Raw genomic sequence first — 24,992 nt, 5'->3', positions numbered from 1 at the left:
GAAAACTAAGGAAAACAAGCCACTATGCGTTTTTTTATTTTTTAAAAATAAAAATAAAAATAAAATAATAATAGAATAATAAGCTACTCAAAAGTAAGTTTACATGAAGTTGTGAAACTGAGGAGAAAGAAAAAAAATAAAAGAGATAGTTATAAAAGTAAAATAATCTAAAATTATGTACACCAAAATAGAATATTTCTTTTATTATTTATATTTTTTTATTATTAGTTTAGATAAATGAGTAAAAATAAATTATGAAGAAAAAAATCAAATAAGCACAATTTTTTTAGCTAGAAGTAGAAAGTTAAATTCTACTTGAAATAGTGTTTTAAAAGAAAAGCTGTAAACCACTACAAATAAAGTTACTTTATTTATCTAACAAATTTATTTTACTTAAACAAACTTCTTGGTCAATAGAATAAAGTTGAGTTAACTGAAAAGGATAGTCAAACACATTACTGTGCTATATTGTAATCCAATATTAATACTTTATTTTTATGAATTTTCAAAAATTGTTATAAATAATTATACTATGTATAATACCATAAATGTATTAAACAGATATGAATATAAAATTATAGAACAATATAAAACATGTAATACTAATGCATTTTTTTTTTCTTGTCATGAGGTATCTTTACTGTTTACACACAATCATTTTACCTCATTTTTTTTAATGAAAACAACAAAATTTAAATATCAAATTTTTCTATATTACATCAACTCTTATTATTAGACCGATCTTAATAATTTATTATTTTATCTAATTAGTGAACAATTAAAAGTTAATCTGTTATATTAGATATAATGATTGATTTTAATTTAATATGATAGAAAAAAATGTGTAATAATATACCTTTAACCTATGTCCTAATATATTTATCTCGACCTCTTCTTTTTTTAACCATTATATTAACCCTAATAATCACAAAATCTATGAGTAATTTAAGTTTGAGTGTATATACATATTTTATTATTTAAGAACAGGAAATAAGTGCCACGTTTTGCTTGTGTGAGTAATGAGGAATGTGATGAGAAGGTAGGACCACCCGCAAAACACGCGAATCAGATTACCACAATTTGACTGTGAAACTGAAACCTCAAGTCATATCTAAGATGATCTGCACTTAATGTTCAATTTTAATGCAACAGTTATTGAAATTCAAGTTTAATGATTTTAATATGTGACTGTATTTACCGTATAACTTTTTACTACAATAAATGTCTCTTTATTTTACTACTATCATTTAAATTAGCTGTTTTCTTTTATCTATATTTAAATTCTCTAATTTTAAAAAGTTTGAAAATCATGTAAATTAATATTTTATCATGTAAAATTCACAAACTAAATATTTATTATATATAATTAAAATTTATAATAAATTATATATACAAATAAATATTATATTTAAATATATAATTTATATTTAGAATTTGTATAAATACATATTCTAAACATATAAATTATATTTAAGATATAAGATGAATAATTTATATTGTAATATAAAATTATTTTTAACTAATATTTTAGCTTATATAATGCACAAGTTAAAATTTAAAATAAATTATATTTATAAATAAATATTATGTTTGAATATATAAATTATATATAAAATTTAAATAAATAAATATTTTAGATATATAAATCATATTTGAGAATTATGATAAATAATTTATATTATAATATAATATTAAATTTAATTTATTGACAATTTATTTTAAATATTAAATTTAATTATAAATAATTATGATAAATAAAAATCAAATTATATATGAAATTAAAGAATTTTTAAAAATCTCATTATCAAAGAAAAATCTCTAAAAGTTGTAACGTAGTTAGTAAACTAGAACGGGGTGTTCCCAGATTGGAATGGGTCGTTTCAAACTACTAAACAAGAGTGATTTAGTAGCTCAGAACGAGTCGGTCCCAAACTGGAACAAACCGTTCCAAACTACTAAATAGGCCTATGAATCTTAGACTGGAACAGGCCGTTCCAAAATGGTCATTGTGAGTTAAATTCAACTCTGGAACGGGCCGTTCCGATTTTAGAATGGGTCGTTCTAGACGTGCCAAAACGGGCCGTTCTGTTTCAAAACGGTCCGTTCTGCATGTGAATTTTACACATGATGAAGGAGCCTAGAACGGGCGTTCCAGATTTGAAACGGGCCGTTCTGGCCACTTCAGACTTCTATAAATAGAGGTTGTGCAGTTGAGGAGAAGGAGAGGTTTTTAGAGAGAAGTTTTAGAGAGAAGGACTCTGGACTAGGAAGCTTATTGCTTTGGGTGGATTGAAGTCCCAGGTTGAGCTTCAGAAAGGAAATTCCACTTCTTCTCAGTTCTTGGCTATTGTGAGCCAATCTTCAGGTAAGGAAAGCTAGATTGTATGTTGTTTGGTTGTATGTGAGTTTAGGAACTCATATGGAGTTATATAATTACATTAAGATGTATGATGAGTAGAAAGTGAAATGAAGAGATGTATGTTGAGTATAATGAAGTTGTTTACAAGTTGTGTGTTGATCTATGATATTGTTGAAACATGTTGAAATTAAGTTGATAAAGTTGTTATATGTTATGTATGGACATGTTTATGTTGTGAAATATGATGAGATGATATAGTTGAAAGTTGTGAAGTGCATGATGATAATATTGTGAGTTGTGAGAAGCATGATGTGAAGTGTGTAGATGTGTGTGATTTATATAGATGTTATTAGTAGACTATGTTGTTAAGCTGTTAGAGAAGAGTTGTATGTTGCTATAAAGTTGTATGTTGTGCCATGTGTTGAAAAGATATTATTTTATGATGATTGAGTTGTAAATTATGAGTTGAACTAATAAGTTGTTGAGTTGATTATGCTTTTTAAAGTTGAAATGAGATGTTGTGTTGTTAAAATGTGTTGTTAAACAGCATTGATGAGTTGTTGTGCTGATATACCATGTTGTTTAAGTTGAAAGTTGATTGAGATGATGAGTTGAAAAGTTGTACGTTGTTTAAGTTGTTGAGTTGAGTTGTGCTGCTGAGTTGTAAGCTGATTAAGTTGTGATGATGAGTTTTTGATCACTAGGACTAGGGGAGATGTTTTCGAAGTTGCTCATCTCATTGTGTGGATTGAGATAGTTGTGGTGCTCTAAGAGCCCAATTTGTTGAAAAACCCTCCTTGGGAAGTTGTCCTTTAGAGTGGACGTTGTGTTGTTCTCCTCAGGACTTAGTTGATCCCGTGTGTGGGCAAGGTCGAGGCACACATGTATAAAGCGACCACGGTATAGGGACCAGGCCGAGCTATACCGATTACAAGCGGTCAGATGTTTAATGTTGTAAAGTTATGGTGCCTATTGTTGTAAAGTTGAACAGTTGGGGACATATGGTAAAGATATATGTCCTATGTTGAGATACATAGTACTAAGGTGATAAGCTGAAAGTTGTTTTAAAGTTGGATCTCTTAGTATTGTGTGGGCGGCATGGAAGTAGTCGATCCATGTCATGGTTGAATGACCAATTTGAGTAAGGTATCTAGTTAGAGATGTAGTCTTTGACTAGGTACTGGAGGGTGCGTGGTACTTGGAGGACAGTGGGTGGGCTAACTCCATATGTGGATTGGTGATGCTAGCCAAGGTCGTGGTAGGCTCATACCTAAACCCTTCTGTCCTGATAGTAGTACTGGACCTCCGAGTCTAGGTGGCACACCTGAGCAATCGCCTATTGTTGTCTATACCTGGTTCTCTTCGAAGTTCCTAACGATGTCCTATACCTGACCTGGTTGAGATAGGTCAATCGCTGCATTCGGTAGGGTTTATGCCACCTAGACTGCTTAACCTCAATTGTTGGAGATCTTTGAGTTGAAATGTGTGACGACGCATAAGTTGTTGATGAGTTGATTTGTTGTTGATATGAGTTGTATATATGTTGTTGTGTTGTTAAGTTGTGATTGTGTTGTATGTTGATCCTGTTGAGGATGATGATAGTGTTGTTATGTTGTAAGTTGCTTTTAAACATGTGTTGTTGAGAGATGTGTAATACATGTGTTGGTTGTTGTTGTGATGAATATGATAGCTATTCCAGTGGTTTGTACAATAGTTACGTTGAAGTGTTGATACAATGTTGATATGTGAAATCAAGTTGAAATGATGTTAAGATGTATAATATATATGTTGTTTGTCTTATGTGTCGAATGCGAAGATGATTATATAGTTGTTGTATTACATATTAAATTATTATGAGTTGTTTATTGTCTCTAGCTTACCCTTGCATGTTTCCATGTGGTTTGGACTGCGATGATCATACGTTATATGGGAGCAGGGCAAGGATAGACTGGGAGATAGTTGCTAGAGGCCACAGGAGGTGCCTGGAGATGAATATTTTTTTTGTAGACTACCTTATAGTAACATATTTTGGTTATATATAACTAGTTGTTGTTGGTTGCTTTATTAGCAACTTGTGTTGTAAATATTTTATTATACTATTCTAGTATATATTTTCTAGTAGTGTATAGTGTTGTTTCGTAGTGTGACGGTCATGGCGGGTCATTACAAAAGTCCTCTAGTGCAAAATAATTATTTGTATTTTATATTTAAACATTAATACTTTAAATGTACTTAATAAATATAGCATTATATTTAATATTATTGACTCAAAATAACAAAGTAACAATCATCTTATGATAAAATAACCAATTAAAGAATAATTTTTTATTTTATTTAATATAAAAACTTAGGATACTCTTCTGTATAATTTTAATATAGTAATTTTCGATAAAAGCTATCTATCTATATCTATATATAATCTTTCTTTAACTAATGTTCCAAAGACACGAAACCCTTAAATTATACTCCTATTAAATAAAATATACTACTCATTTAAATGTTAAATTAAAAATAGAAATTAATTTATTACATTTCAAATTCTACTTTGTATTTATTGTTGATTTCCTAATGCTCGGTGGGAAGACCGAACTATTAGCTCATTGGTAAACGTAGCTCTCCTCATAATACGTGTCACCATTACTGAGATTATGAAAACGTATTGAATTACAAAAATCAGAAATTAGGTTGCAAACACCGAGAATCTTTATTACATGTTGTGTTTGAATTTTCTTTATGAATTGAACTGCAGCAGCAAGTAACATCAGTAGTAATCATTCCAAATTTTCCGTGAGTTTTGGTCGAAAGGATGATCACAAATCTGCGTTGTACTCAACTTACTTTCATTTTACAAACCATTCCACGTTTGAGAGTACTTAGTCAGCAAAATAATATTAACCTATTATCCAAGTATATCCTAATACTAATAGGTTCCAAGTCAAAAAAAAGCATGCATTAGGTAATTACCTATAGTGGACCATAAAGGGAGACAAAGGGTAGCTGAGCCTATGATTTTATTTTACCCCTATCCTATTCAATATTCATAGCTAGCGTGTGTCCCTTCTCTTCTCTTCTCCCATTATCATTTATAAGCTGGTTAGGATTAGGGCTTAGGATTCAGATCTCAAATGCAAGCTGGAATATTAAAGAGTTTAATGAGAGAGACAAAAGACCATCTTGTGCTAAACTCCAAACAAAACCAATATACAATTCCAGAGTGGTCCTGTCCCCTTTGATGCGTGTACCACTCTAATCTTCCATGAGGCTCCTTCTTTGCAATGATCCCTTTTATTCTACTTTGTCTTCTTCTTCTTCTTCAATTCTTTGTGTAGTATTTGTTTACTCGAGTAAAAGGGTCACTAAAATACATATTTGACAAGCTCAAACTCTCAGACCCAAAGACCTGGCCAAAGCCTTGTGCTTTGACACTTTCTTACTCTCACTTTCATCTTCACTCCCTAGGAAACCAAAACCATCCTCAACTCTCTTTTTATTTCTACATATATCTTAGGTGTTGGTCCTCTAAGAAGCAAGATGGTGAATGAAAACCAACACCATCAGTTATACTATCAAAAGAGCACATTCCTTCCAATGCTTTGTTCACGGCCTTCGATCAAAGAAGTGACTCTTCCACGGCTGAGAGACCAATCTAGTTCCTCTGGCAACGACCCTTTGTCCCCAAGAATCAGTTGCATGGGTCAGGTGAAGAGAAACAACAAGATAGCCACCTCACACAGACTCACTTTCACAACCAAAACTAACACAAACACTACTTCTTCCCCACTTGTCAAATACAAATACTCCAAGCTCAAGAAACTCTTCTCTGGCAAAAACTTCATCATTACCACCCCCAATACAACCACTTCCACCACCACAATCTCAACCTGTGGATCAAGAAAACCAGTGGCCAAACACCAAAGAAATGAGAATAGTAACAATGTTGTTTGCATAAGCATTGAGGAAATGGATCCTCCTTTGCCAGTGGTCAAAAAATTGGAAGATGCAAAGGAGGTGGATAGTCTCTGGAAAAGAAGATCAGGTACAGCAAGGCCTGCACTAAAAAATTTGCAGCTTCATCAGATTCATCATCCAAGGATTTCTCTTCAGCCTCCAACTGTTTGAAGCAACAGATCCACATTTTTTTTAATTATTTTTTAACCAGATTGTTACGTTGCGTACATCAGATAGATACAATGTAAAGGGTTCCCTTTTTTTCTTTATCTTTTTGATTTTCTTGGCTTCAGATTCGCTAGTATTGTTGCTTGATTTCTTGAGGGCATCTCACATGGCGGCGATGCATTGCAGAGCATCACGGTCATGTTTGTGTGAGAGATATCAGTAAATTGGTCAAAGTCAAACTGTCCAAAATTTAATGCGTTTTCAAAAATTATAAGTATTTTTTTAAAATTTAATCAAATTTCAAACTTAGGCTTGTGTATATATTTACCAAAATTTTAAAAATAATGTGAAAGTAATATCAAGCTTAGACACACGTCACAATTATTGCTAATAAATTAAATCAATAGTATTAAAATTAGTTTTACTTGGTTTCAAAAATAAGCACACCTCATCGTATAAAAGAAAAAATAAACGCACCTCGATCTTTCTTGACTTGAACGAGTAGAAAAGAGACTCCGGATACATTTCCTTTAAGTCTTTATTCATTTATAGTAATTTTTATCAATTTCGGGTATAATTAAACAAAAATTTACTAAAAACAAATAAAACTTCTTTTTTAAATAAACTAAGTACAATTATATATTTTATATTAAAATATTAAAAAAAAACTTGAAATTATTAATTAAACTTAAAAATTGTGTTAACTGATGTGATTAGTGGGTCACATCATAACTTATTCTAATGATAAAGTTACTTAAAAACTTAAAATTAGCGTAACATGTTTATTATCTCACATCTTTATACATATTTTTTTGTTAAAAAACAAAATTAGAAATTAGTTCTTATATAAGAGGCATTCTCTTATAAGTCAGCCTGTTCCAACTGAAGCTATGAGAACCCGTTCTCTTGCTATCTGTTAAAAACTAAAGTTGGAAATGGTCTTGGAGACCATTTCTTCTCTAAAAAAAATGACAATAACGAACTTGCATTGTGCACATAAAAATACTTTTTGATAACTCCTTGTAATGGTCAACATTGAACAAACATTGATAACGTAACAATAACATAATATTAATACAGGGCATATTTCTTTTTTATGCCCTTAAATTTATTTATTTTTTGTATGCTTATACAGGACATATTATTAAAGCCAGAGGGTCACTGTTCTATTGAATTGAAATTAAGGACGGTCGTTTGTCTAGTCTGGACTTTGGTCAGTTTGATGAATCCCGCGCCAATGCAAAATTTGTGCAAACCCTTTAGGTTTTGTTTGGTAAGACAAAAGCAAAAAGAAAAAAGAAAAAAAGAAAAAAGAAAAAAGAAGAAGGAATATATTAGGGGGAAAAAAAGATTAAAGGACTATCATTTACCCTTTTATTTATTCCTTCTTAATTTTCCGAAAAAGGGAGGGATGGGAAATTATAAGAGCCATATATTATCCATTCTTCCTAATTTTACTATCTCCTTCACATCAAACAAAAGACAATTTTTCATTCTTTCTCTTTCTTTCGTTGTCTCTCAAAATTTCCATACCAAGCGCAATATTTGAATAAAGGCTTGTCATGTACGACCATGGTGGGAATAGAAGTCAACATTCTACATTGTGAAAGCGAAATACGTGTAAGTAAATCCCATGAAAATTAAGGGGAAATGATAAGATTAACTAATGATTTGTGAAGCTGGAGAGTTGTTCAAGTCAACAACATTAGGCCATAAGCATGAACAGTATTTAATTAATGGACAAATACGATCAGCTGGTGAAGGAAAAACTCAATTTAAATATTGCCGATAATAAAAAAAAAACAATATGATTGAATATATCCCATTATGGGTTTAAGACTTTAAGTAATCGTTGAAAATAGGAGTGGGCAAAAAAAACTGAACTGAACTGAACTGTACTATAAAAAACTGAACTGTTTGTAAAAAAATTGAACTGAACTGTTTAAAAAAAACTGAATTGAACTGAACTGTTGGAAAGTTAACTATAATGAACTACAAAACTGAACTGAATTATAAAAATTGAACTATTTTTATAAAAGGATAAAAATTAAATGTGTTTAACATGTTATGTCTTAATAGATTAACTCGATAGTCTAATAACTAAAACTTTAGAAGAAAAAAAGTGATAAAAAAAAATTGAATCAATTTTGTCAAACCTAACGAATCAATTGAGCTATGTTGGACTACTTATTTTTAGGCTCAAAAAATTCACTGAGTTTTTTTGACTTAATTTTATATTTTTTTTCTTTGAAAAATTTAAATAAAATGGAAAATAAAGTAAAGTTGACAAATGTGTCCTATTTGATAGATCAATGAGTCAAAATTGTTCAATTCAAAATACCATAATAGTTCAGTGCAGTTTAAATTGCAGTTCAGTTCAAGTTTGTATAGTATAGTATAGTTCAGTTCAGTGACACAAAAAAATAGTTCAGTTCAGTTCGTCTGAACTAATATTTAGTTTAGTTCAGTTCATAAAAACTACTTTTAAGTTCAGTATAGTTTTTATAAGTTCAGTTTAGTTGAATTTATTTTGCCCACCCCTAGTTGAAAATTGAGACAGCTAAAAACAAGTGCAGAGAAATATGGGGGCATGAGAAACTGTGTACTTACCTTAAGTTGACAAAACTAAACTTATAATCTCTTGAATAGTTTTTTTCTTTTCAAATTGTTTTATACCCCACTATCACAAGAAAGTCCAAACCAACAATATTTTATATAAGTAATTAACAATGAAGACAGAAATACATAAATGTAAGAGTTATGATATTTTGCACTCTTTTCCTTACATTCTTCACTTCATATTTTTTTCTTAATGTGTTATCACGAATTAAAATTTATGAAAAATTATAAAACTATGAAAGTTATATTTATAATTTAATAAACTTCACTTATAGTTTTCTAATTTTCAATTAATTTTATCTAAAAATATAAAATTAATAAAGAGAGAGTTAAAGTGTGGCTAATACTTTGATTAATGACTTGAGTAGAAAATAGTTTTTTTTTTTTTTTTACTTATGAAACTTGTAGCGAAGCAAAGAAAAATGTAAAATAAAATAAAATAAAATTGGCTTGTACCAAGTCATTATGTAAATCCTCACAAGCAAGGGTATCTATCATTTTACTTGCCTCTCTAGATATATGGTGCACCGAGCAATACCACTTGACTTACAATCTTCTTTATCTCCCAAAGGATGTCACCATACTTGTGTAAATAAATAGAGTCCATGTTTAAATCGTTAAGAAAGTTAGCGACGTTTTAATTGTCGATTTTGCAAATAATTTCACGAAGAATATAGCCCGAAGCCTGATTTAAACCATGTCTCATGTAACATCACACTAAAATGAGAGTAATATAAGGTTGTGTGAGTGAATGGTGACTTAGAAAGGATCAAATAATAATACTTATAATAATAAAATGTATTTACTTTTTAATAGTTTTTTACTTAAAAAATTTATAATTAAGTATGTTTGACTTAAAGTATTTTAAGTATAGATAATCTTCACATAAATTTTTTTAAAAAGTGAAAATAAAATATGTTAAAAAGTCTTATATTGATTTGTAAAATCAATCATTAACCCTAAAACCAACTCGACATCTCAAAAAGGGTTATCTATGAAGAGTTTTGATTGGTAAAAAATTTTGATCAATGAAAAATTGAGTAAAGTGTTATAGAGTACAATCATTGAGACCAAATATAGAGGAGTGTTATAAAATGTATCAAAGCAAATTCTCCCTCTTTATATGGTGTGACTCAAGGATAAATCAAGTGAAAATTGGTGGATTTCTAACATTTTAAACACACTATAAAGAGAGAATATCAAAAGTTGTACAAGTATGAACTTATACAATTAAAATAAATTCAAATGAATTAGATAATAATACAATACCAATGAGATGCATATATTTTTGATAATTCATCACTTAAAACTTCTTAATTAAAAATATTTGACTTGGAATAATTTATAAATAAATCATCATGTAAAACGTTTTCTAAAATGTGAGTGAAAATAACATATAGTAAAATATTGTTTTATTTATAAGAATGATTATTAATTCTAAAAGCAACTAGCCATCTTGAAAGGACTACCCATATAAAGTGTTCTCATTAACAAAAAATATAAGAGTAAAATGTCGCTTTAAAACATTATGAAATACATTCCTTAATACTTTACATCTCAACTTCAGTGTTTCAGCCAAAATATTATCTCGAGCCCCATGTTCATGTAAAGCCCAAAGAGCCTTACATGGAGAAAAAAAAAATAGTTTAAACACTTTAATGAGTTTAATTCATGTAAATCTTGGAGGAAAAAAATAAACGAATTCAAGATTCTTAAATGGAAATTACGTCTTTCCTTTTTTTTTCTCAACTCCATCAATCCAAACCCATAAGTTTCCTCTAATTCCTCGTTTTCTATCTCTTTCCTTTCAATTTCCTTCTTTATCCATTATATATTACTGTCATGTGTAGTTCAAATCCACAAACAATAATTTACTTGATGAATGCCCTTAATTTTAATTTAGCTATACACGCAGAGGTTCATAGAAGGATCTTGCAGATAAAAAGATAATGGTTAACCGACAATAAAAAAAAATGAAAGGATCAAATTATCGTTAACTACATTATAATATCAGGGAATTCAGTAGTCACAAGAATCATCATAATAGAAATGAAGTATAACGGGGGGAATACAATTTTAGGATGTGGAAGATATAATTTATATGCTCGGTGGATCTGATGCCGAGCACGTTCCCTTTCAGAATTACTACAACTGTCATGAAAATATGTACATCAACTTTACAGAAAAACAGGTGATTCCCTGATCTTCCCTTGTATGATTACAAGGAGTGCTTCCGTTTGGTCCTTCCCGCCAGTCTCAATAAAACGGAATGCATGCCCTTCTAATACAAGTAAATGCAAGAAATGCTCATCCACTGTACAGTTTACTCTCATAAGGAATGTACAACAATGCTAACAAAACTTGCCCCCGCCAGAGCAGATAGCAACATTCTGCAACAATTCAGTGACCAGAACCCTATCTCTACATTTTGCCATTCTCATATAAAACTCTCCCCCCACGAGCAAAATTGCATGGCATCGAATACTTTGGATGTGAGCCTCGAGGGCTAAATAAAGAACCAGTCTGGGATCCAACACTCTACCTGTCATGCTCCCCTGGTCCACTAGCACATACATCCTCGTTAGAGTGCTTGTCATTTGACAGGCAATCAGCAGGAACATATGCATATCCTTTAGGTAGCATTGAATTCTTCATAGATGCTTCATCTGACGTCATAACAAGCTCTTTTCCAAATGTCTCGGCATGCTGCAATTGCAAATAATCACAAACTCATCAAACCACAATCTACCCACAAACATTCTAGATATCTCACTGACAAAAATGAGCAAAAAGAAATTTAGGTATTAAAGTCTTATCAATACTCACCTTTCTAGATTTGGATCTCCATCCACCCTCCTCCGAAATATTACGTGATACAGCAGCTCTATGAGGAATCTTCTTGCCAGAAAATTGCGTTCTTTCTGGAATCTTGTGGTTATAGTGACTTTGAGAGGTTGAGCAGTCGTCATCCAGTTTTGGGTCTGTGTCCATAGAAATGGCAACTCTGACACGGTGCTTAGCAGAAACTGAACTGTCCACAGTAACATCATCTGATCTTTGGAGTGGTTCACTGCATGATCTGTATCCCTCTGTGTTCCCTTTAAGGGACGTTGTAGCTGATTCTGAACTACCATCTGGAAGGATGAAAGGGCTATGAACCAGAATAGACCTAGCAACATGATCTCTTTTAAAGGCAAGTATGTCATGTGAACATAGTACCAATTCCCGCTGCAAATGTCCACGAGAACAGATGTTAGTAATCAAAATGGTTATGCAAGACAGCCAAGAGAATGAAAATCCAGACATCAGAATCTACAACCTAACCTAATTGTCATCCATAATACAGTGCCGAATGGAGAAAAAACAATTGGGCCTTGATTTTCTCGTGTACTATAAGAATGACATTCTTATGACAGATTTCATTACCTTTATTTTTTCACGTTTGACAATTCTTTCACAAAGGAGACGTAATCTCTCTAATTCAACCTGTTTCAAAAACATAGAATCAAGTTATTTAATAAACTTCAAAAGAACGCCACATCAATTACAACTAGCAGACTTCAAAACATAAGTGATTTCATGCACAACTAAGATACTTGCTCCTTTTACATACATTACAACTTGTATATATAAAATACATGCAAGAAAAAAACATTTTTCATATATCAAGTTATGGTTGGTAATGATGGGTAGTTATTTTCAAGGGAAGAACGCAAACCAAGCTTATGACTACCCATCATTACCAACCAAAACCGAGGAGATTGTTTGAGGTCATAAAGAGACCTTCACAATTTACAACTTGCAGATGGGGGCCTTGAATTCAATTTTTATGTTCCAAGCTTGGTGCATATAATTTGTATGCACTAGCTTGAGGGGGAGTGTTAGAATAGCTTGTTTAGGAAGCCTCTTAACATTTAAATATTTTGCTGTATTTCTCTGACTGTATTTTTCCTTGGTGTAACAGCTTAGGCTTTTAGCCTCTGCAGCTTTTGTATTTCCAAAATATTCATATATAATAGAAATATTCAGATCAGTGTAGTAACACTGTTTTTGCCAATCTGTCTCAACATTCAAGTAACCTAACAGAAACTGTTACAGATTTCAGTGTGCACAAGCCAGATAATTAATCCTTCTTCCATATATGAACATTTTCAACATTGCACCCCCACCAATTCACGACTCCTTATATTGGATTTATAACATAACAGTTGGGAAAGTAGAAGAAACCAAAATTTAGTAGAGATATGTGAATGGAGATTTTGATCAGACAAAAATGCTAGGGATACTTTCATTCTATTCATTTCTAGATATCAAAACAGAGCCTTAATGAATGGAAGGGAAACGCACAACTACTTATATATCAAGTATAAAACAAGACATTTCTTTAATGCCAAGTACTTTCATGATCAACCACCTAGTCATTTTTTAGGAAGCTGTCCCTGTATCCTAAGCCCACAACAATCATTCGACAAGATACTTCCAACCCATAAAATTTTTCAATGCCCTCACTAAGGAGAAACTCAGCAATCTCATTACTTGGTTTGAGTCAGATTAAAAGATACAACAAATGACACCACCATTACACCATATTTTGGCTGACCTGCCAATCCAAAATTAAGACCTAGCCACCATAAACTTTATCCAATAGAATTTAGACAGGTCAATATTTTAAGCAAACTTAAAAATCTACAAAAAAATATATATATATAAAATCATGATAATATAGGAAGCAGGTAAAATATCAGAAGTGGTCTCACCCTAATTTGCCTGATACTTTTTAACTCTTCAATTCCATGCTTTTGAGTTTCAGCCTGAAAAATGAGAAGCACAAACTTAAGATACCATTTTAGGTAGACCAACAAATGAAATTTTATTACAAGAGACATCAACCTTTGTCTTCTGCTCCAAACTATGTTTTTCACAATAAGCTTTGTGTTGAGCCTTGCCACCAGCAGTCCTCACATTCATGTACAAACCAGCGCTTCTAGCACAGGATGGATGGAATGTGGTCTGACAATGGCCATAGCAACACTGCATTAACCATGTAAACATTTAGTTGTCAATCAGAAATGATAATTCCAAAAACTTGTTGATTGAAATACGGATACAGAAGAAAATTCATTTTTGATGTTATCTTCACCTTCATGCATACACCATGCTTGCGGTGGCAGATACAACAAATGTCAACTCCTTTTGACACAGTTTCCTGGCATCAACAATGTACACAGGTGTTAGAAAAGATAGGTAAATACAATATTTTCAAAGTAGACAAGCAAGAGCAAAGAAATTGGAATTCCATATCGGTTTAATCAAATGCACATACCATTCCTTCAACAGCATCTATTTGTCCTCTTCTGAACGTAGACTCAAAAACCCACTAGTACAAAGTGGAAATTAAAGTTAACTAAGGCAAACTTGGGTATTAAAGGAAGGAAGAACAATCCTAAAGAAATCAAAGGAGAATAATTAACCTCAGCACAGAAGGCATGGACCCATTGACCATCAGAAGACTTCCTAAAAGCACCAGAAGTACCACCACAGAGAGCACATTCTGCAACAATATAAGGCTTCTCCCAGAAATTGATAGCAGATGCCCCAGAGCTTCTAGATGACAAATCTTCACATAACTCACAGTACCATGGACCTGTTGTTTCTTTAACACTACGATAGCAATCCAAGTGAACTGAAACCTGCAACAGAAAACGTTTATTATGGCACATCAATCAGAGAAACAAATACATGAAAAGAGACCAGGTCTGAGTCCTAAAACCTTGCAACCAGAGCAGACTAGGATAGGGTTTAATATAGTCTCTGATCGTCTGCAAATATCACATGATTTAAATTGTTCCTTAGAAAAATCTGATGATGGCATGCAAAAATCCGAATATTTCTCTGAGGAAGTTCTTGTCACAGCTACTCTTGAAAGTGTCTCTTTGGCTCGAGGCATTGGCTGAGAACAAGCACCAGTCCTTCCATTTAGAGCATCCAATTTTAACAGATTCTGAAAAATATCATATTCTGTTGTCAATATAATTAGTCAATTATTGTTGGGGGGGGAGAGAGAAAACAAAGCATCAATGACCTCTTGTTGCAAGGATTCATCTAAGGTGTCTTTCCGGAAAGCCCTGGTAGATGCTGCTGCAGCAGCAGTTGCAGCAGCCAACACAGCCTGTGCTTCCTTGTGCTTTCTTTCTTTTCGGCCCTGTTTTTTTGCCTCTCTAAGATCGCGTAGATATTGATTAACAATGACATCATCCCATCTTCGTTGATGTGCCTTATCAATCTCTAGTGGCAAACTCTTAGCAACACTGTGGATTAAGTTATCTGCAATTACAAAATCAATAACAATAAACAATTGCTCCATGTTTTAACAAAGGGATTCAATGAGAATTTAGGAAAGAATGAGGACACACCAATATGCCTCTTTTTTGCAACTGCATTCTGCAATAATCTATACTGAAAATAAACAAGTTCCCCCTCCAATTCATCTTGTGGAGAAAATTCCAAAAGTCCCATTTTTCTAGCCCTAACCAATTGCTCCATATTAACTTCATCAGGCTTTGAAATGTCAATGCAAGTTAAGTTCTGGTTTTGGCTACTTGAGCTGCCACTAGCCCCTAAGGGCTGAACCAAAGAAGAATTTCCCTCATCACTTGAACTTGAACCTGCTGAGAGAGGAATTTATTAGACTATTCCAAAGAATTAAAGAAAACACTAAGGAGCCCTTTGAAATGTGGTCATTCTAATTTTCTTAACACAAACCTATCTATTTTATACTTAGGAATAATACCATCCCGAAATTGGTTTTGACATATACTTTGAAAATTGGAATTATCACATATTCTACTCAAATATTATATAAACAGATTTATACATACTCAGGAAATTAGAACGACCATACCAAATATGTCTTAAAAATATTCAAATTTCAAATATAACTCACATATAATGTCATCCAAGGGCACCCCATCACGAATCTGCATCAATTTCTTGTTGATGTATGGATGAATGTAACTAGAGATTGCATCCTTCTTTCTGCATTTCAAATAAATGACACTTGGCTTTAAAGGAGAATACAACCTACGTAAGTCACATCAAAGGATGTCTACTAACACATAATAAGAGACAGAAAGCAGTACATGAAGCAAATAACAAAAATATCCACTTTGAAAAGCTCACATGAAACCAGAATCAGGTGGTTCTGAAGCAGAATGAACAAGACAATGCTGATCAGAAACCATAGAAGCATTTTCCAAACAAGCAGTAGACTTGTCTTCTGAGACATGTCCAGAAAAGCAGGTTTTGTAAGGTTTATCAGCCTTGCCTGCATAATGAATCTACACACTTCAAAAAACACATTGACAATAACTCAATATAGGAATAAATGATGCCATAAACACTTCATAGAAGTAGCTCAGACACATTTACAGTTAAAAGAAATTTTTCATCCATAAAAAAAAAAATACATATATATGCTCATTCATTTAAAAGAGAGAGAATAGACGGGGGAAGGAATTTTTGAAAGAAATTGCCATATACTATTTGAATTCTTAAAAAGACAGTTTTAAATTGAAGCCGTACCTTGAACTTCATGAGAAATATCCTCAGACTTGGTTAAGTTCTGCATAAAATAAAATTGAGTTAAACAAAATGATTTTTTTTTTCCAATTCTGATTTTTATGGATCAGACGGAAAAGGGAAGCCCTAAAATATATGTAAATACACAATCAAATTTTTTTATCAAACTTGGCTGACAAAAGTATTTAAACAAGGGGGAATCAGTGGATTGAAACTATTCTTTTGACCATTCCATTTCTTTCATCAACAAGTTACCAAACAGGTAAAAATAAATAAAACTCCATTTCATCAAAACTATCTAAAATATCCAAACAGATGGCCTTATTATGGAAGCATATTTTGTCATCTGCTTATTTCATAATATTTTTCTTCATTGATATAGTTTCTTTTTTATTCACTGCCCATGTCCTTGTATCACAATGTCCGATTAGAATTTGCAAAACACATTCTAAGATGCTTAAGCCCTGAAATAATATAAATGTGAAGTTCATCAACCCAAATCATTCAAATTTACAATCAAATCACCATACAATGTCATAAAGAGTATTTCACTAGTCAGGCAAATCAACATTCTTGGAAGTAGACAGGTCATGAAAGAGGGGAACCAACAGAAAACAGAAGAAAAGCAGGCTTCTACAGAACTTAGTAACTGAACCTTTAACAGATTAATCATCTCTGACATTTCACAACACTGCTTTTCCAGTTAAGCATTACACTTCAGTTCACACACAAGTACTAAACCCATAAATGAATTACAAAAAACAGGTGTTGATATGATAATATATATAACTCATGTAGTGGAGAAGAATAAAATCTATATTAAAATCGAAGAATGTGACTTCAAGGATACCATTTTAAAAATTTAAAATGTGACCCCACTGATAGAAATTGCATCAAAATTATAAAAAGAAACAAGAACAAAGCTGGATTCTCCCAAACAATCTAGAGTTCCTCTCAAATCACAAGATAAAACCTCCCTCTCAACCCCCTTTGTTATTATAGGGAACATGCCTTATTTCACAAACTATCAAAATATTTTGTATTAGAGTAATATTCAATTACTTAAAGAATCAAAGGGAAATGAATTCTAGAAATATAATTACCATTTCAGTTGCATTGGGAATGGATGTTTCATTGGCACTCACTGAATTGTCACAGTCAGACTGACCTACTCGGCAAATGTCCACTGGCACCCCATTCTCACAAGTAACCCCCTCAGATGAACCTAGCACTTTATTATCCTTCAAAATCCTAATGTTACTGATGGTTCTTCTCCTTGGTGGAACAGACTTAACAGCAACAGGATCCAGCAAACCCGAATCTGATATTGGTAAAGTATCAGAACCATCTGTGGCTGCACTATCATTTTTGGATGCATTGGCTGGTTTGAATTTGACTTTTAAACCTTTCTGAAATGCACCAGTATACACATGGGCTTTTAGCCAATTGACTATTTTTTGTTGCACATCAGGGGCCATATATGCTTCCTGCAAGGATAAAGTTTGGGACATAAAACTAAGAAACAAATACTATACTAAGAATAATAATTTTCCACAAAGAGCAGATGACAAATTTCAAAGCATTACATTGTTATTTGCAGTTAATGTATCAGGTGAAATGCCAATCTCCAATGCTACATCTTTTGCATCAACTTTTCCTCGATCAATCAACTGCCAAAAAGAGAAGGACAATTTAAAACAAGCAGAGAATTTACAAAAATTGTAGTTCCATCCAAAACAAATACACACATGGATATACTTATAATGCAGAATACCTTCTTCAAAACAAGTGCAAAACCGAGAGAGTCAGATGCACCAACATTCTGGTGGTTAAACTGCATGTCATGACCACTTAACCTGCAATCAGATAATCCTCCATCTGGTGGTTCATCATTATGATTCAATTTGTCGGGACTACTATTGGAGGCTAATTCTCCATTCCTGCGATCTTTCAAGTTGTTTTCACCACTCACTGGGAATGTCTCTGGACAACCATTGGCTTCTGAAAATTCATTTCTAACCGTGATAGAGCCTTCCAATGGCAAGACGCTTCTGTTCTCTGGTAGATCTGAGTGTTTCACACAAAAAGCCCTCAACTCAACCTGACAAAGCATGACATGTGACAATCAATTTCTGTAGCACTACAGTTGAAACACGTGATTGAAAAACAGGGGCTATTGGCAAAATAAGATCTGTTCTGATATTGATATTCAACATCTTATTTAACCTTTTTTTTTTACTTTCTTCCTCAAAAGGGAAGAAAACAGATCACTCACATTATCATTACCATACTTTGCCCAAACCTCCATTCTATGGCTAGCTTCCCTTGCACATAAAGGGTGGAAAGAAGTTCTGCAGCTTCCTGAAAACACCACACAGAAGAAATGACTTGCAAGTTACAAAAAAAAATTCAGGAGCATAAAATAGTTAGGAATACAAACTTACAAATACAATACAACTAATAGTCTAATATTCTAATACATAATCAAAAGGAGACATGGATCAAATATTTACTATTTAGAAACAGTAGCAGCAGACATCACATAAATGGTATGGCAGTACCACAAAACCATAAAAAACATGACATTTAAAAACAACAAAAGTCTTATCCCAGTAAGATTGGCTACATGCACAGCATGATGCCATTGGGCTGAATTAAAGATTCTCAAAGATATTATTCCCCATGAAATCCCTCTTAATATTGCCTCCAACATTCTTCTTAGTCTCCCTCTATCCCTTTTCACCCAGCTAAAAATTATGCAATCTACTTTCCACACCTGTGGTCTCATTATCATAGACAGTCTCAAACCAGGGTAAAGGAGGAGGGCTGTGTTAGGGTCATGGCAACCAACATAAAACTTGTCAAAATCCCAAACAGATCATTCATGACACCTAAAACTAAACATTTAAAGAGAGGAAAAAAAAGTGAAAAGCTGCATATTCATGTTCCCTATTCAGATAATACTATTTTAACAAGAAAGAATCCCAAAGCCATATCACAATAGATCAAAGGATCAACTTATAGAACACCTGTCTGCAGTAGTTTTAATGCCTAATCACCCATCTTTCAAGAACAAAACTAGTAGGCTCCCATGGTTTATATATATGGGTTGATTTTATATGGTTTAATACTACATAGTTGATTTTATATGGGTTTTTTGTCACAAGCAGTGATTGAGACTTGTACCTATTCAAAATCAAAGTTGAACAGTCATTAAACTTCCTCACCAGAAAATACTGAGATTATTAATGCTCTATCTTGCCACAGAACAAGAAAGTATAAACAGGTAGGTAAAAAAAAAAAAAAAAATCTGAGTCTGCTGAAGCTGAAGATGTGTCTTTTTAAATAGAGAAAATTTCATTATCTTATTTTTTTTTGTAGAGAAAATGCACTACAAATTTAGTATGACCCACCTTCAGCCTTCCTATAACAGGAAATTGAAAACAAGAATATGGCAAGGGGGAACACATACTTAACGATATGACGAGCGTTCTTGTCTGCCCAAAGATTGATTTAAAATGCAGACAGACATGCACAAAAAGTTAACAAGAAACAGAACTAGGAGCTACCTGGGAATAAAAGCAATTTCACAAGCATCTAATTTCCAATCTAGATTAAAAAACAGTGCAATGTCCAATTTCATAAACAGAGGTCAATTGAATATCACCGGAAGCAGAGTTAACCCTCCCCCACCACCCCCCCCCCCCCCCAAAACCCACAAACACAAATCTCTACTCTAATAATTGTGTTTGGATTGCCGTTTGAGTTCAAACGGGCATTTCCCACTTTCCCATGCAGAAAATGTAGAAGCAACACTGGACTATCTTTGGGGAAACATCCATTGACATTTGGTTAAACCTTTTAACCAACACACAGTAAGCATGCTGTGTAGTTAAAAGAGAAACAGCAAAAGATTCTTAATAATCCGAAGTTTATCATCAGATACTAGCAACTAATATGTGCATCCCCAATAAAACATCACATTCATTCCCATGAATATTCACATTTAAAGGCTATTCACATTATTCATTAACAACAGTATCTAGCCATAACAAAAATAATCTACTAGGAGGTGTTTGTTTCATAGATTACAAGTTTATTCCGATGAAGCGTATTCCCATGAATATTTTAATTAGAATGTAATTCCCAAGCATATTTAGAAAATGTGTTTGGTTGCGTCCTAATATTCCTTGGAATATTTTTTAAATTGGAAATCAACAACAACAACAACCAAGCCTTAATCCCACTAGGTGGGGTCGGCTATATGGATCAAACGACGCCATAGGGATCTATCATAAATCATCTCTCTTGATAAGGCATTGATCTCCATGTCCTTTAGCACTGTTTCCCCTATAGTTTTCCGAGGCCTCCCTCTCCTTCTAGCTCCAACAGTAACCTCCATCTCATTGGAAATCATTTAAATAAAAAAAAAAGGGAAGTTACAAGTGTGTTGAAACATAACTTCCCAAATTCCCATGGGAATATCATTTTCCCACCCCCTCAACATGGGAATAAAAATGTAGAAAAATGGAAGGCAAGCTTTCCCAGGAATGAATAATAACCAGCAATGATTTTTCAAAACTTGTAACAAACAGGAATGTTATATCCCTATGCTTACATTCCCAGGAATGAACTTGTAATCCATGAAACAAACACCTCCCTACATGAAAAGTAATTTCAAAATCTTGCCTAGCATATTTCAATCACAGAATAGACATAATCAACAAGTCAATTGTCCAAATCAGATACTGCTGAGAATATGCAATATTCAAAAAAGAAGGATTAGGAATTTAGGATAGTCAGTTTAAGATTGAATTGGATAAACCTGTCGTAAGAGAAATGATAAGACCACCTTTCAACTTGATTTCCCAATTTCAGGGACCAATGTCATTTTAGAACAAAATAACATGATAAGATTCACAGAATTAAATACATAGAAGTTTGTTTTTTAAGAAGACAAAGAACATGAATAAATCCCCAAACACTAAGGCCTGTCGTATAATATGACTAAGTCTAATGTTGAACCAAATCAATCAATAATTTAAAAATAACCATTCAAATCAGACAGAATAATTTTTTCATCAATTATAATCAGCATTTTGAATTCAATAAATCTTGCTTTTTTTTTATCAATCTGATGTTTGATTACTTGATCAGTAAAAGAATACATTTGTGGATGCAAGAACTTAATGAACAGCACAATTTTGCACAATTGTACTGGAAAGATATTATGAATATATGGTCTGCAACATGATAACTAATCTATAAAATTCAGAAGTCGTACAATGTAGAGGAAATTGAGCTCATTTTCACAACACCTAATTTAATACACAAATCATCTTTAGTATAAAGTAACCCAGCCATCATATTACTTGTACACAAATCAAAAGGCAATACACACATAAAATTCTGCGTCTTCAAAAGCACTGCTGTGTGAAGCCAAACCAGAAAGCCTAACAGATACACATTCAGCCATAGTTTTAAAACACTGCAATACTGGCCTAAAGAAATGAAATTGCACAGTACAACAACGAACTGGAACATACCATGGCTACACCGAACACATGCACCACACTTCATTTTGCAAACACTGCACACTAATTTCTTCCGGGTTTCCTTGATTCGTCCCACATTCATAACAGGTTCCATGTTCTTCAAATCATCTATATAAACCTCAGGCATCCACAGAGAGCAAAACAAGTGCACAAACGGGACAGACCTGGCACCTTCCACGCTGCTAGTAACTGGTTTCAATGCACCACCCTTCTTTGGACAAAGAACACAAGGATTCGTCGACTCATCAACATCACCCTTTTGCTTGCACCAGGAGCATAGCCAAGACTCGTCTACATCTTCTTGCACACCATAGCACTTCCTGTGCACTGCCACTTTACAAGAAGTGCATACAATTAACCTATTGGAATCTCTCCCAATGTCTCCCCTGCCGCAATAATGGCAAAATGGTTGGCTATCATCACAAGGACAAGTCATCATAACTTTTTCCAAACCAGCTTCGCCCCCAAAAAGCCTCCTTTTCTTGGTAGGGCGCTCAGAAGTTAAAGAAATTTTATTCCTGCAACCTAAAAACCACTCTAAACTAATAGAGGAATCAGAAATATCCTGACTCTTGTCATTCTGTGGACAAGCTTGTTCAACAGCAACAGGGTCAATTGCCTCAATAACGAACAATTCGTCCTCATTTCCCACAGCTTCACCGCCCTTCTTTTCATCCTCCCTACTAACTAAGCCATCCTTTTTTCCATCCTCACTAGTAACTAAGCCGTCCTTCTTTTCATCCACACTACTAACTACATTGAATTTTGGAACAGGCTCCATATCATTCTCACTAGTAGTAGTAACTGCATTGTACCTCGGAGCATTTCCCAATAGCGGAATGGAGAAACAGTCCTGAGACGCTAAACTAGAAGTGCAAGAGGCCTCAAACAAGGTGTCGATATCAGCCAAAGTCAAGTCCCTAAAGTATTCCTCCGTTTCAATCCAAATGTTAGAAGTCTCTGCCTTCTTCTGGTTTGCCCTAGAGGAAGATTTTCTCTTATCCCCAGCAGAATGAGCCTTCTTGGGACGCCTCCGGTTATCAGTGTGACGGTTCAGCAAACTAGCCAAGCCACTGGGCAAAGTAACCGCTGCGGAAGTTGATGTTTCTTCAGCAGCGTCGAACGGTGAACGCTCGCTGAGTGTTTTCCTAGCCTGCGACAAGTAATCAATCTCGTGCACGGCGGCGTGGCGAGGCGTTTCTGCCGGAAAATTAGACTGGCAGGGCCTCTCCATGGCGGCAGCATCCCCTCCCTCCGCCATGCTCTTCGACGGGTGACATCGGCCCCCGGTCATCGCCGGCAACAACAAGGTACACACAAAACAGAGCATTCCATCATATAAATCCAAACCCTAGCGTAACAACGTGAAGCGAAACCCTAACGCGCGCGCCAGTGAAGGTAAAGTGACAAACCCTATCGCACCTTGTTCGATTTCAGATTGAATGGACGAACAGAAATGGGAAGAAGAGGATAAGCCCCGTTTTCTAGGGTTAGGGTTCAGTTATGAATTGGGATCCGTTTTTTTAGACTTGGTTTCGTGCAGTTCTCTCAAAGGGACATGGCAAGAGTGAGGATGAGAGAGAATAAAATAAAAAATATAAAAAGGGAGAAACTAGCGTTTTATGCTCTCAGAGATATTTTTTATAACAGGTAGTATTCTATGTCACAAACTGACTCACACTTGTCATACATTATTCTCGAAAGAATACAAACGTGCATTTCACCCGTTACCTACTGTGTAAAAAACAGAAATATATACTACAGTCACTAATCAACAACAATGCATTCCTTATATTTATTACAGTATCAACAAAAACTGAACCATTCAAAAATCATTACTTTTATTTTTTAGTTAAGATATACAAGAACAAGATTATAAATAAATGTAAGTATAATATATAAGTATATTATAATTAAAAGTTATAATAAATAGAATATTATTTTAGTTTGTATTTATGTCAACAGATTATATATATATATTCAAACTCGGCTACCTTTTTATCTTCCTAGACAGTTTTATTTTTAAATTATATTACAAATGTAAAAATTCAACTACTTACTTCATTATTTTTTATTATAAATTATGGAATGTCTCTTTTCCCTAATATTACATAGCACAAATAGTTATTTAAGATAATTAAATTTAATAAATAAACATTTTAATATATTATATTAAGATTAAAATTTATAATAAATATATATATTTAAAATATAAATCATGTTTTATATTTACGATAAATAATTCAAAATATGATATGTAATTAAGAATATTAAATACACGAGAGATTAAAAAAGAAATTATATTATAATTAAAATTTATAATAAATAAAATTCTTTAAAATATAAATCATATTTTATAATTATAGAGTAATTCAAAATATGATATGTAATTAAGAAGATTAAATACACCGGAGATTACAAATGAAAAAATTATTTGAGATGGTTGAGAGTTGAGAGATAAATTAGTTGTAAGAAATAGCATGCATGTCTGACAGTAAGAGAATAAAAAAAGAAAAAAAACAGCTTCTAGACATGATAAATACTTATAATTATGAATTAAAAAATTAGTGATTGAAAATTATGATAAAATCAAATCAAAATATATATTAAAAATTAATTACAATATATATTTTATTAATAATTATTATTACATTTTGTCTTTTTTAAGTAAAATCTTCTCTTCTAGCCAAATCCATAAACGTCTATTTAAGATATAAAAGAACGAGAGTTTCACTTTTTTTTCTTTTCATAAAAAGATATAAGAT

At 33.0% G+C, this 24,992-nt stretch overlaps 2 protein-coding genes across 5 annotated transcripts; one reads left to right on the top strand and one right to left on the bottom strand.

The window, feature by feature from the left end:
• The first annotated feature begins 5,362 nt into the window (after nucleotides 1-5,362).
• On the top strand, nucleotides 5,363-6,599 carry LOC109797924 (myotubularin-like protein). The gene has a single exon (XM_020358093.3). The coding sequence runs from the start codon at nucleotides 5,891-5,893 to the stop codon at nucleotides 6,476-6,478; it is 588 nt and encodes a 195-aa protein (XP_020213682.1). The 5' UTR covers nucleotides 5,363-5,890; the 3' UTR covers nucleotides 6,479-6,599.
• A 4,459-nt stretch (nucleotides 6,600-11,058) lies between these two features.
• On the bottom strand, nucleotides 11,059-23,831 carry LOC109795723 (PHD finger family protein). Of its 4 annotated transcripts, none has more exons than XM_083077083.1 (19): nucleotides 22,219-23,831; nucleotides 18,948-19,033; nucleotides 18,447-18,773; nucleotides 18,259-18,342; nucleotides 17,776-18,159; nucleotides 16,676-16,715; nucleotides 16,234-16,438; nucleotides 16,038-16,129; nucleotides 15,508-15,762; nucleotides 15,177-15,418; nucleotides 14,865-15,095; nucleotides 14,566-14,784; nucleotides 14,418-14,471; nucleotides 14,235-14,300; nucleotides 13,985-14,125; nucleotides 13,852-13,905; nucleotides 12,521-12,580; nucleotides 11,921-12,322; nucleotides 11,059-11,800 (listed from the first exon to the last, which is right to left on the bottom strand). In XM_083077083.1, the coding sequence occupies exons 1-19, from the start codon at nucleotides 23,555-23,557 to the stop codon at nucleotides 11,633-11,635; spliced, it is 4,449 nt and encodes a 1,482-aa protein (XP_082933209.1). In that variant the 5' UTR covers nucleotides 23,558-23,831; the 3' UTR covers nucleotides 11,059-11,632. The 4 variants fall into 4 exon arrangements, with proteins under 4 accessions (XP_082933209.1, XP_082933210.1, XP_082933211.1 ...); XM_083077084.1 differs by having other exon boundaries at nucleotides 15,508-15,759; XM_083077085.1 differs by having other exon boundaries at nucleotides 16,274-16,418; nucleotides 22,219-23,830.
• Between the last annotated feature and the right edge of the window lie 1,161 nt (nucleotides 23,832-24,992).

This window comes from Cajanus cajan, chromosome 6 (assembly GCF_000230855.2).
Source record: "Cajanus cajan strain Asha chromosome 6, NIPB_CcT2T_4, whole genome shotgun sequence".
Lineage (NCBI taxonomy): Eukaryota > Viridiplantae > Streptophyta > Magnoliopsida > Fabales > Fabaceae > Cajanus > Cajanus cajan.
The sequence above is the reverse complement of the archived record's forward strand: the minus strand, read 5'-3'. Positions and strand labels throughout refer to the sequence as shown.